Source organism: Cebidichthys violaceus, unplaced genomic scaffold (genome assembly GCF_023349555.1).
Source record: "Cebidichthys violaceus isolate CVI_PGR_0920_01 unplaced genomic scaffold, fCebVio1.0.p SCAF_7, whole genome shotgun sequence".
Taxonomy (NCBI): domain Eukaryota; kingdom Metazoa; phylum Chordata; class Actinopteri; order Perciformes; family Stichaeidae; genus Cebidichthys; species Cebidichthys violaceus.
Genome location: NW_027176927.1, coordinates 913,331 through 927,102, shown reverse-complemented (window position 1 = coordinate 927,102; position 13,772 = coordinate 913,331). Strand labels below are relative to the sequence as shown.

At 41.4% G+C, this 13,772-nt stretch overlaps 1 protein-coding gene across 1 annotated transcript; it reads right to left on the bottom strand.

Moving 5' to 3' along the window:
• Nucleotides 1–2,504: 2,504 nt before the first annotated feature.
• LOC137891470 (protein rapunzel-like) lies at nt 2,505–6,910 on the bottom strand. The gene is made up of 2 exons (XM_068736079.1): nt 5,325–6,910; nt 2,505–5,142 (listed from the first exon to the last, which is right to left on the bottom strand). Exon 2 carries the CDS (start codon nt 5,120–5,122, stop codon nt 3,959–3,961), a length of 1,164 nt encoding a protein of 387 aa, XP_068592180.1. The 5' UTR covers nt 5,123–5,142; nt 5,325–6,910; the 3' UTR covers nt 2,505–3,958.
• Nucleotides 6,911–13,772: the final 6,862 nt, after the last annotated feature.

The following is a 13,772-nucleotide window of genomic DNA, read 5'->3' as shown; positions in this document are numbered from 1 at the left end:
CTCCCCTATTCCAATGTTTTGTGTCAGCAGCCCCTTTAACCCACCTGGGCGTAGACAGAACCCGGCCTGTAGCAGCCTTTCAGAGGGAGAACAGATCAGGACCACGTCAAAGTCTTGGTGTGTCCGTCATTCTCCTCATGGATCCCGTCGACATTAATATTCCGCAAGGTTATGTTTATGGTCAAGGTGTAAAATCATGAAAACTTTACCCTTTTGGTTCGCTTGTTGTTTTTGGCCGCAGCAGACAGCTGTACACTACCTGCTCAATACCAAACAGCAGACAGTCACAGGTAGCTGCTAGCTGGTGAACATAGTGGAGCAGGAGGTGGTGGAGACCAAAAATAGAGCTAAAAGAAAGTGAATTCTGGACTGGTGTTCATCAGATGGCCTTAAACGCGACTCCAAAAGAATGATAATGCATTTCATCTGCTGTTAATAAGCAACTGTAATATATTACTGCAGGTTAGAAATATATCCAGAAAATTCTAAGAGGTCTTCCCATATTGCAGATGTTTGTCAATGTTGATCATTTTCAGGCTTGTTTTCTGTAGTTTTTTTTTCTCACAGTTGCTGATAAAGCATTTTGTGGGGCTCAGCTTACTGAGCATTGACATCACTCGGTCACTTGCCAGTGGAAAATTGGGAAGCACTTGTAAGCGATTTGCTACATTAAAAAGCAAAGGGAAAGTTCTAAATTCCTTCTGTCTCAGTCTTGTTCCATTGGCAAACAGGTATCCAGGCCTGTCTCCTCTGCAAGCCAGATTTGGTAATTTGAGTATTTTTCCTCACATCAAAAGACTGGACAAAGTTCCTGTTGTTGTAAAATAATTCCTTGTATATCTTATGCTGAACAAAATGCTATCTCTCCTTTAGGTTTATAAGCTTTAACTCCACGTCATTGTCCATGTTCTTGAACATTTTATTGTTGTGCACCTATTTCAGGGTTTGCCTGTCTGTCTCTTTACAGTCTGGCGAGACTTTTTTTCGACTTGCTGTATAAATAAATTGAGTGACCTTGTGTAGGAGTAGATGCAGATACAGAGAATATGTGGCACTACACCACAGGTTTCCAACACGTTTGATTCATAAACTTGTCAGAGTCATCTCACAACCCCTAGTTCCTCGATTCAGGTTACATACGGTATTCTATAAGCTGAGAGCATTTCAAGCAAAGAGTGAGTTTCACCTTCTGAGATCATTTTAAAATGTCCTGAAGAAGTGGAACTACACTGTATTTCACAAGAAAAGAGACAAGACAAGACAATCCTGTTCGCTTCTCTTCTTTGCTACCTTGTTACCTGTCTTGTGAGCCCTCAGATTGATCTCAGGAGCTGTTGGATGCAGACCACCAGGGTGGGGTTGTTAAAACTGTAATCTAGGAGACAAAACATTTCCCTCAAAACGTAATTGAGAACGCAGTTTAGTTGTATGGGAATGTCATTTTGTAGGAGACAGGGTTGGTTTGATGGGTTGTCTCTAGTGAACCGATATCATTATCCTGAAATACAATACTAGTTTCCTCTTTCGTTGTAAATTTGATTTATTTTGATTTTTTCAGCCTGAGTTCAGTTGGCCTTTACAGATGTTTAAATGATCACATCCCCTTACAGGTAGCAGGTGCTTGTGGTTTTAGAGAGGCAGTATGTCTATTTTGATCAAAAAGTCAACAAAGTAAAATCGAAATATGACATCTTTGAATCTAGGTTTATCTACGTTGATCCACAGAATTTACTGACTTTTCTTTACACCTGATCAGAAATTGCTTCCGTTAAAATGTTAAATCCGAGAAAACGCAGTAAAAATTGTCATCTAGACGACAATCTTGGACCCACTTGTTTTCCTTTGCACTTGTTCATTTCTGTTCAGGCACTTGAGTCATTATACGCCAAACATAGAAAAGCCACAGCCACATAATTACAAAGCACTACGGGTGTTTCCAAACCAGCTAACCAGAATATCCTTTTTCTCTTCTCTCTCTCTCTCTTTTTCTTTTAACCTACGATGTAAGATTTCTCCACAGAGCAGCTGGCTGCTACATCCTTTCGCTCTGTGACACCTCAGTGGACCGGAATTTGATGTGGTTCAGTTCATTTAGCTTTCAACAGTCATCGTATTAAAGGAAAAGCTTTTTAGTGTAATACATAAACAGCACACACATTTGGGTAAGAAGAGTAGCCACAAATATTAGCAACCAGATATGTTGTAATTGTTATTATTTTAAACAATACATTCATGATTAACACTGTCATTATTATTATTATTATTATTATTATTATTATTATTATTAACACTGCAGTTATGCAGTATCACAGGTCTTGTTTTACTTATAGCAGGTATTATTCCCAACACAAAACCATAACCCCCCCCCCCTTCAAAAAAGGACAAAATCAGATTTTATTAATATTTTCAGCCAGACGGAGAGTCAGAGGTTTTGTGTGTCATAACAAATCAGACCAACTGTGAGTCAGTCACAAAAATAAACAAACAAATGACTTATGACGGTGTGTATTTGGAAGATTTATTACATTCATTGTTTTGGTGTTCCAACAGGATTTTTAATCTGAGACGCTGATAATCCAAATGTACTGTATGAAAATAGAAGTAATACAAAACAGTGCAAGATAAACATTTCATCAATATTTCAGTATCGATAGCTACAGTAAATATGGTGCATGTTTTGGTCAAATAGTAAAATGTTATACTTATAGGTGATAACATAAAAACAATACACAAAGAACTCACACAGATTACAGCGGTTTAAAAAAAAAAAAACAACCCCAAAAGATCTCAAACAATAACAGGCCAGTGGTGTCTTTTTATCAGTGTCTACATGACATCGTTCTTACAAAGTAGTGTTGATGTTGTACACATTTTGATCAAAAATCCCGCCCCCAAAAAAAGAAAAAGATCCCAACTCATGATTTACCTTTTCCACAATTCAACAAAGTAAATCTTCCACCTATGACCAGGTACAACTTTCCAGCTTGTGTTGCACAACCACATTGGTAAAGACGTGACACAAGAGTAGCTATGCTCGGTATCTGTCTGTAAACAAAGTGTTGCCGTCACTACGTCTCGGCATGTTCGTGGCAGGGTGTGTAAATAAAGTTTCATGGGTACCAGCTCACGACAGCAAATGTTATTTTGGGGCCTTGTCTCTTCTGCTTTGTTTGTGCAGTACAGCAGGCAGCGACGCGGTTTATACTTCTCAGATGAGTACAAGAAGTGAAATCAAAATGAAGGTTTCTGTCAGTCTGGGAAAAATATCTGGAGACATTTTTCCTCTCATAGCTTTGATGTATGCGTCCTCAGCAAGGCGAGGTCACCGCTTATCACCACCAGCAACACGTTATCTCTGTAAGACAGCCGGATTCAAGGTCAACAGCTTTCCCAAAACAAAACAACCACGTCCCCCTGAAATTAACAGCGAAAACACAGTCGTAGATCATATGCCACAATTCCTCATCGACTGTGAACTTTATTGAGATTATAACGGTACACCATTGAGCAATCTCATAACAAAAAGAGACACAGGGATATAATACAGCCTAAACAAAAGGGGTCAAATGTCATTATTCTTAGGTGAAGAATCTAGTTACTTTCTTGTGGAAGTCTGTACACATGACATCTACTGCATGTCTGTCCGTCCTGGGAGAGGGAGCCCTTCCTTTTTCCCCCTAAATTATTCCCCCTAGAGTATAAAGATAGAGGGTGTCGTATGCTGCACCGAATGTAAAACCCCTTAAGACAAATTTGTGATATTGGACTGTATGAATAAAATTGATTTGACAGTTAACATCTTTAGAAAAACAGAATAATTTGGTAAAAAAGATAAGGCACAAACTGTGTAGTATTTCAAGGCTAAGGCAGCGATAGACTCTGTGATTATCCATGTAAATATGAAGTAACCTACAAACTGAAGGATAGACTTTTGAGAGTTTTTTCAGCGTTTATATCTTCAGGCCGAGTGAACGCAGACGTAGAAGTTATTGTGCTCCTCCCAGTAGTGGAGCTCATCTGTGAAGCTCCTGGAGCAGGCCAGGTCTTTGCTGGTTTTGACCGTGTGGACCACGCAGGCGCCGAGCAACTTCTCAAACAGGACCTCGGCTACACCCACCACCGTGAGCTTCTTCTGACTCTGGATCAGCTGCTGGATGTGATTGCTATCCACAGGCTCGGGCGAGGAGCTGTAGGACACCCAGACGTTAAGTTTCTCATCTGATGAAGGGACCTGGAAGCGGCTCTTCCCGGTCGGGCAGTGGTAGTCCTTCTTTTTGGCAAACAGGCCTGAAGGGGACCTGAAAACGCGCACGGACCAGCCCACCCAGTCATACTTCTTCTTTAGTTTCTCTACTATAGCATCAGCTAGCTGCTGGTTGGTTAAGTTTGACTCGTCCCTCACCAGTCGACGGGAATCCATCTCAGCCTGTTTGGGGAAGCTGATGATGCAGTCTTCAATGACGGCATTCATTTTAAGCTGGACAGTCTTCATCTTCTCCCCCCAGTCTTTCAGAAGCGCGTCCTCCTCGTCGTACCCCTTCAGAGCGGCGTGGCCCAAAAGAGCGATGAGCCCGATGCAGAACAGCTTCTTCAGCCTGGCGCAGAAGTCCTCCACCGGCCGGCGACTTTTCTCCTCGTAGTTCAGCGTGATCTCGAGCACAGATTCCCCGGAGAAGTTATCTCCCGTCACAGAGTTGTAGAGGGTGTTAAGGTTTTTGTCACCACCGTTCTTGTCAAAATTATCCAGGAAAAGCTTCTTCTTGACCTCCCGGAACTTGGGTTTGGCGTTGAGGATGTCCATGTACTTCCTGAACTGGTTAGTGATGTTCTCCTCCACTGGGAAATACACAGCATCCAATCCGCTCCTCTTAATCTCCTCGTTGATCCGCTGGATATCATCGGAGACCACCTCCAGACGTTCTCGCACCTTCTGAAACTGCTCTTTCATGAACACCGCCTCTTTGCTTTCCACATTGTCCAGAGCCAGTTTAACGATTGGAGCGGCGATGGCGAAAATGGGGAAAAGGTCGCCGGCGATGCTGGCTCCATGTTCAAACACTTCCATCACAGTCTCCACCATATCCTTCTTATCTGCTACAAGCTTCTGTAGCTGGTTTGCCATCTTTGCTGATGTCTCTCAGGCTGATTTTAAAAAGAGAAACATATTGATATGGTTAGAAACAGTCTGTTGTGATATTTAAGCAAGAAAACCTTCTCTAAGAACAATGAAACAGGTCAAAAACTGAACACAAATGAGACAGAAAGTTTAAGAACTTTCAGTTTTACAGACGGTAACAAACGTTATGTTTTCTTGATCTACTTACTATTCTGTTTCAGTGTTGTTGGACTGCGGCCTGCTTTCTCGCTCCTCTTACAACACAGCAAAAACTGATAAGGAAACAGAGAAACAGCCAAGTGAGCTCAAGTGCTGGCTGATGGACACACCCAGTGAGGAATGACTCAACAATGCAAAGGGAATTCAGCAGTGACGGAGGGATTGTTTGTATGTTATTTGTACGTAAATTGACAGTTTCATTGAGGTGGTGCAATGAAACTTATAGGTTTACGTCGTGGGCATTGAGGAGGTATCTGTTATTGGTCTTAAACAAGCAGTGCAGTCTATCATTTCAAGTATAACAGCAGCCAGTTAGCTTAGCATGAAGAGCAGAAACATCTACCTCTCTGCAAGAAAGTGAATATTATGTCAAAATGGAAAACTTGCTTTAACTATAAGCTAACAGGTATAAAAGTGCTACAGATTAAGTTATAACAGCTACTGAGTTTGCGTCAAGAGATTTATTTTCATGACAACTGAGCAACAACAATGAGATGTTCTATGGTTGAAAGGTCTGGGAGAGATTACTAAGTGGACTGTAAGTTAGGACAGTAGTTATTCTGTCCGTAAAAAAGTCACATATTCTCTTCGGGTAAATCATTGTTTTCAAGGGGCCTAACCTAATAATACAAATATAAAAAGGGTTTAGTGATGCTAGATGGGTCCTTGTATTAAGGAAATTACATCCTGTGTTGCACTGGAAAAACAAGAGGTCCATTGGATTTGGAAAATCTTATTTAACAAAACAGCTCCTCCCAAAGATCAGGAAATGGAGAAAAAGCTGACTGAGAGCAACCCATATTCATTTTCTAGGCATGTTCAGACATGTCCTTTTGCAAAACTGGAAATGTGTAATTTAGGTGGAAATCTAAATGAGTGTACACTCTTCTACTGGCTTCACACCCTCACATTCAATGTCAACACAGCAGCTCAAGCTAATGGAGCTGTCCTCACGTGTTTTAATTCAGGTTTATGGCATCAGAGAGGGTTTTTTTAAATTGTGGCTTAAGGAGCAGATCTGTTTCTTCTCCAGCCAGCCCAGGCAATAATGAAGCAGCAGGCGTGGGAAGTGATTAAGTGGAAGAGGTTAAACTTGCTGGGCAAGGGTGCGTTTTCCAGTGAAACTCAGCAAGTTACCACAGCAACAAGACAATGGAAAATAATCTGTCAGCTCGTTCGTCTCTCTGCTGAGGTGTGCTCTGTGGGGGTGATCTAGCTAGACCGCAGAACATTTCTGTGAGAAGATGGCACCCATTTCTCAGCCTGATGCATCAAACACCTCTGCAGCAGTCAGACTCATCTGTAGGCATCAGGAAGGATGTCAACACTAGTGATTGAATTCCAACATGGATTCACAGATCTGAACAAAGATTTAGGGGGTAGTTCAACATTTTTGGAAATACACTTTTTCCCTTTCTTGCTGAGAGTTGATTAGAACATTGATACCACTCTCATGTCTGGCCGTCGTGAGATTAGGAGATTTAAACAGCTAGCTGGTTCCCCCTGTTTCCCGGCTTTATGCTAAGCTAACCAGCTGCTAGCTGTAGCTTCCGTATTTAAAGGACAGACATGAGAGTGATATTGATCCTCTTATATACTCTTGGCAAGAAAGCCAGCAAGCGCTTTTTCCAAATTGGCAAACTAGCCAAAACAAAGCATCCTTTGAATGTCAACCACAAAGTTCTATTTCTGCAATAATTGTGATATAAAATATGTGATATCTGCATAATTTTTCCTTGTGAGACTTGACAACAAAAACAACAAAGTACAGGAAATTCCAGCAGGATGTTAAGCATTTACAGTCACCGTATCTTATTTGATTTGACCGTGCTAAAACTGTGATTCCTGTTTTCCACTGATGTTATCTATCTCTTTCTCTTTCTCTCCAGGTCCCGGGGGTGGTGTAACTGCAGACTGAGTGCATGTGAAGCACCTTCACGCAGTTCAAACATGAAAGTGCTTGAAGAAATCACATTTTCAGAAACAGAGAGCTGGAGGTGCATCTCAGAGATATGAATGCCAGCCTACAGACACGAACAACAAGTCTTGTTTTTTTACGAATATTTTCACTTATATTCAGTGGTGAAAAGTGACTGAAGTACTGATTTACTTGTATACTTGTACTGTACTGTAACTTTGAGGTATTTAATATTTCGATTTATGCTATTTATACTACATTTCAGAGGGAAACATTGTACTCTTTACTCAACAGCTACTTTTCAGATTAAATATACATTAAACCTTATAAAAAAAAAAAGCATTGTTTCCAACATTTTTTGTCTTGTGACCCTACATAATAAGTCAGTCACGGGGGACATTTTTCTGCAGAACTAGTACTTTTAGCTGATAGTTCTTCTGTATTTTGACCACAAGCTGTAGATTTTGACCTCCATTTTGAATGCAAGAGCTTCACTTCAAGAGGATTGGCTTTCAGAGGTCGGCCCTGAGGAGCAGCACCGGGTGTAGCAAAAATTGATTGCAAACATTTTTGTATTCCGTTATTAAGCCTACTCTCATTGATAAGAATGTGATGCACATAATAATAGATTTGAATCAACACCTAATTATAACTCTGGTGATGGTATGCTGTGTTGCAGGACTGTAATGACATTGTTTGCCACTAGGTGGTGTCCATTCTCTTAAATACACACACGCTCTTGTACGTTACCTGCTGTGTTGTTCCTTCAGTTGTGCATCTACACCTTTACTTACTTTGAGAAGGGAGCAAGCTCTACTTTATCCAGTACTGATATTAGCTTCATTAATATTGATGGTATAGGTTTTAATCACTGAAAAGGAATATTGAATAAAGGTTAAATAAATGGTAAATGTCAATGCAGTATTTGTGACAGCTAAGTACAAATACTTGTTTTCTTAACATATATTCAGCATTTAAACTTTGGTCCTAAGCTTGGGGTAAAATGAGAGGAATGTTGGAGGAGACAAAGCATGACACTTAATTCAAGAAAGTCAAAAGTCAAAGTGTGGGAAAAACATAAAGAATGCTGGATAATGGTGTCTGTCTTATCTCTTATACTTACAAAAGAAAACAAAAACAGAATTATTTAAACCATCAGTTTGTTATGTCAGAGAGTCTGTCTGCAGATCAAGTGACGGTCTTGCATATGATCTTTCTTCAACCGTTTCTCATTTCTTTCTATTACACTTATTTGTATCTCTTACCATTTTTCATAGGCCATCCAGTGGTGGGCCGTAAGGGCCAGCAAAGCCTTCTCTGCTGGCCTAGACAGAATCACAAAGTTATAGCTATTTTATATTCATCCATGAATGGAGAAGGACTTCTTACTGGAACTAAAACGCACAGATGTACTGAACAGCCGTGTCATTAAACTCTTTATTAAAACCTTCTGGACCCTAGCCCTATTTTTAGGCCTCAGCTCGAAAATAGCATACCCATACGATAATGAGTGTAGCGTTGCAACTGTAAGGGCAATATTAATACCTTTGTTATTTTAATACCTTTGGTATTAAAATAACCCTAATACTTGTGAGATGTGTTGATATGTGTAAATATCAGTATATATGTTACTGGTTATGAGTAAATTAAGATGGCACACAGCACAAATTGAAAATTCTAATATTTGCCTGGGAAAAAAAAGCAATTACAGGATATTTCTTTTTAGAAATCCTGTAGATACGAGCTTTCAAGCTCTCCCAGATCATAGCACTATATGTTGAGGGTCTCTAAACAAATGTTTACTTTGATAAAGTGAAGCTTTATCTAGTACATCTTGATCTAGTACAGAGAGGTCAGACGAGGTCAACCAAAATGTAATCTTGTTCCATTGTAATTTTATAGAGTATATAATGATATATTTCACTTCTTTTATCACTAATAGTGTTCAATCTATCCAATTACAGCAGTTTGGCATCATTTTGAGAGCCTGCATCCTCTCTGAGACTGTTTATGTCTGTCATCCATGGGATTTTCTCGTCTGAATTCCAGTTTGTTTCTCTTCCAGGGCCTTACAGACTGTGTGAAGAGCCGATTTGACCCAATGAACCTTCCATAGACGTGTCACAGCCTGCTCTGTTGAGACGACCCAACGTGACTTTGATTGACAGAATCCGTTAGCCAATCAGAATAAGAAACGTCAAATTTCTAAAATCCGATTTGCTGAGACGTATAACCCTTATTGAGAGATCGTAGAAACTTATGAAAATATAAAAGTATATTTTCACAACTACAGAATGGGATAGACTTCTTGAATAGACAAGAAGACCCATTTGCTGTCTTACCCATTTATAGGAGGACAGAAGACCCTTCTGCTATCAGAGAGGGAAGCATGAGGAAGAGGAAAGATAGACCCCCAAAAACGTAGGAATGTCAGAGAGCTGACTGTGAGAGCCTGCAAAAAACATGCAGGAAGACAGTGGAGCAGAGCAGAGAGAAGAGAAGAGGAGGGGAGGAGAGACCTGGATTATACAGCATTGCAAATGAGTGAAAACTGATTAGAGGAAAGACCCCTTCAGAGTAGGAGTGTTAGAATTAGTTGTTGTAGCACACAGACTGTTTCATTGACTTGAGATTGTAGTATGTGATTGTTATGTGAGAAACTTGAATAAAAACACAGCCTTACCATTTGTGTCTGAAGCCAAATAAAGTATTCTGGTTCTTTAAAACAATTTAACCCTCTTCTCCTGTCCATAAATGGTGTGATAAGATGTGACGACTGAAGCATGCAGAGGAGCTTAAGGTAAATTCCCTGGGTGAAGACATGGCAGAGTTAGTCATAAAATGGTGAGAATGTTCACAATAGGCAATAGTAAAGTACAGACAAAGTACATAACTATTACATACAGGGTGTTAGAGTTGCATGCCATTAAGAGCGCCTAGGGCTTTGCCGTAAAAGACTCTTAAAAATACAATAATTCCGAAATCCTAACGATTAAGCCACGGGGTGAGATAAAAGACCGACGGTATTGTCCCGACAGCGGAAAAAGGAATCTAATCCTTGCCGGTGGGACAGCCGACGGAGTGACCACCGTGTTAGGTGCGAACGACTTCCCCGCTTAGACACGGGGCAGGAGCCGCTCGCGCTTCACCCTCCCCCTTCAGCTAGCAGACACACGAGGCCCATGAGCTCAGCGGGACCTTTGAATTCACACAGAGCGGCGTCCGCTGCGCAGATAGATAGTAAACATGAACGGATTAATATAATTTTTTGCTGCAGAACATCTCAAAGGAAGGAGCTGGTTTATGATGTGATCGATAACGCGGATTATGATGATGGCTTTGTTTTGTAAGTAACACTGCGAGGCTGTGTCGTAGCGGAATGTGAAAAACATGGCTGCGACCGTTTGGTTGCTAGCGATCTCCTGAGCTAACGGGTGTTAGCATTGAATGACTTTTTCAAAACGTTATTGGCATAAATGTGGCGAGTGGGTCTGCCTAGGGGACGCTATATGGATTTTGATATTTGGTACTATATGTAGCTTTGTCTGAGTTGTGTTTGGAGTTTGTACAAACAGCTGAGATGACTTTGTAGAGCAGGAGCAGCAGTTTGAGCAGGTATGCCACATCATTATATTCGTTACTGATGAGTGCACATTATGAGTGGGTGGATTTTTGGATGAATGCGTTGACCCCGCCGGCGGGGGCGCTCGGGCCCAAGAGGTTTTAACAAAGAAAGCAGGATGGACTTGTCTTTAAATCGTGAACAGCAGCTTTGGTAAGTGAACTGCAGTAGCTTTAATAGCCATACATATTATTTACGTCATTATTTAATATGCTTGTTTATATATTATTATTATTTGTACAAGTTGTTTTTATGAATATGAATTTTCGTTTGGTTTTATATGTGATAGGAACTATTGTTACGTCCTATGTTGCGCTGGGGACACATTTAGCCGGTGCATAGCAACAAGAAGACGCGCGAAGCGGCCACGGTCTACATCAGGGGTGGCCAACCAGTCAGAGACCAAGAGCCACATTTTTTACTGTGTTACCGCAAAGAGCCACATCATACACATGGGCACACATGAACATCACCCCATCCCTTCCTCACACACACACACACACACACACACACACACACACACACACACACACACACACACACACACACACACCTTTGCTCAGCCAGATTGATTGTAAATGTCACACACCAACATGATAATGACAGAAGTTGACTCCTACAGTACTAAGACCACAGGCCAGTCATTTTCAACAATGAACATTGTGTGCACTGTCTCACACAGACAAACTCTCAGTTCAACCAAGTCCACAAACTAAAATATAATAATTTACAATAGCGTTTTTCTTTTACTATGTATGTTACTTAGTGGGACTTCTGGCATTCCTTGCCTTGAACAATCCTCTTCAAATCTGGCTTGTATTCCGTTGTTGCCACTCAAAGCAATTCTTTCACATCGGTGTCAGTCAGAACAGATCGATGCTTTGATTTCACGTGTTTCAGGGTAGAAAACACAGACTCGCAGACGTATGTTGACCCAAACATTGACAGTATCTTAAGCGCAGCCCGTTTGACATTGGGGTATTTTTCCATTGGCACACTTTTCCAGAACTCAATGGTATCTTCCCTTAAAGCAGGTTTCAGTTGGTCCTCCTCACGAAGATCGATCATCTCCAACTCAGCCGCAGCCTCATCTGTGACTAGCGGGGCTTTCAAACAGTCCGTCTCAGCATTAAATGGGTCGACGAGGAATGTAATCTGTGGCCTTTTCAGTTGTAGATCACGGAACCGGGCCACAAAGCTTTCGTGCAGGTTTTCAACCAGTGTTGCATATCTGACTCTTTGCTTATTCAGGGCGGCGCTGGTGACTTGCCCGCTGGCTTCTAGCAGAGTGGGAAAATGTGTTAAATCTCCCTTTTGAATATGCGCCTTGAACAGCTTCAGTTTGTTGACAAATGCAAACACACTTTGCACCAGGTCAGGCAGCATTTTTAACTTACCCTGCAAGGTCAGGTTCAGTCTGTCCAAGTGACTCAGCATGTCGACCAAAAAGGCCAGATCCATAATCCACTCGAGGTCCGAGAGCTCGGGATAGTCCTTGTCCTTCTCTTCCATGAACAGTTTCACGGCATCCAAAAGCTGAAAGAGGCGAGAGAGTACCTGGCCTTTTGACAGCCACCTCACAGTGCAGTGCAGCGGCAGGTCACCTGGAAGCCCTTGGTCCAGCTCAGCGATGAGATTTTTGAATTGCAGGTGGTTAAGCGCATGTGTGCGGATGTAGTTGACGATTTCCATCACAGGCTTCATGACATTGTTTAAATTCAATGATTTAGACACGAGTTGCTCCCTGTGGATGATGCAGTGGAAATTCCAAAACTCGGGAAATGTTTGGTCAGCTTTGCACAGCCCCACAAGCCCGTTCACAGATCCGATCATGGCTGGCGCTCCATCCGTAGCTATTGCAGTTAGTTTTGGTATGGGCAGATTTGCTTTCGCAAATGCAGCCATCATTGTTTCTTTCACATCTATGCCACGGGTTCTGTCTTTTAATGGCACAATATCAAGGAGTTCTTCTTTGATCAAACAATCGTTTGACACAGACCGTGCAAATATTGCCAACTGAGGCTTGTCTTGTATGTCACAACTCTCATCCAATGCGACACTAAAATACTCACATGCTTGAAGGTCAGAGTGCAACTGTGATTCAATAGCCTTGTTAATGTCCGATATTCTGTGTTCAACAGTGTGGCGGGACAGTTGGACGTCTGATACCATTCGTTTTAGTTTGTCGTTTCCAGGAGACAAGATTTCAACAACGTCACCGAGGCATTTTTTAACGAACTCCCCTTCATTGTATGGCTTTTTGGCCCGTGCAATGTTCCAAGCCAGTTGATACGATGCAAGCGTTACAGTCTCTGAGTGCTTCGTAAATTTTTGGAAAAATTGTATCTGCTTTTCTGCCTGACTTTTCAAAGTGACCAACTTGTGCTTGCAAAGTTCAGTCCCTTTTGGAAATTCCTGGTCGATGTTAGCATGGAGTGAGCTGAAGTGGCGCTGAAGATTTGAAGCTTTGAAATGCGCTAATGACGCCTGACATATAAGGCAGAATGGCTTTCCATTACGTTCAACAAAAAAATATAAACTCTCCCACTCTGTTAAAAACGTCCTGTGTTCATCTTCATATTTTCGTTTTTCTGTGCATTTTTTTCCTGACATTTTGAGAGCAAACTTGACACAGAGGTATTTTCATCCCACGCACATCCGCGTTTGACGAAAATACCGTATTGAAGTCAAACGAAGCGAATACGCACATGCGCGTTTGACGAAAATACCGTATTGAACTCCAACGAAGCGAACACACACATGCGCGTTTGACGAAAATACCGTAATGAACTCAAACGAAGCGAACACGCACATGCGCTTTTGACGAAAATACCGTATTGAACTCCAACGAAGCGAACACACACATGCGCGTTTGACGAAAATACCGTATTGAACTC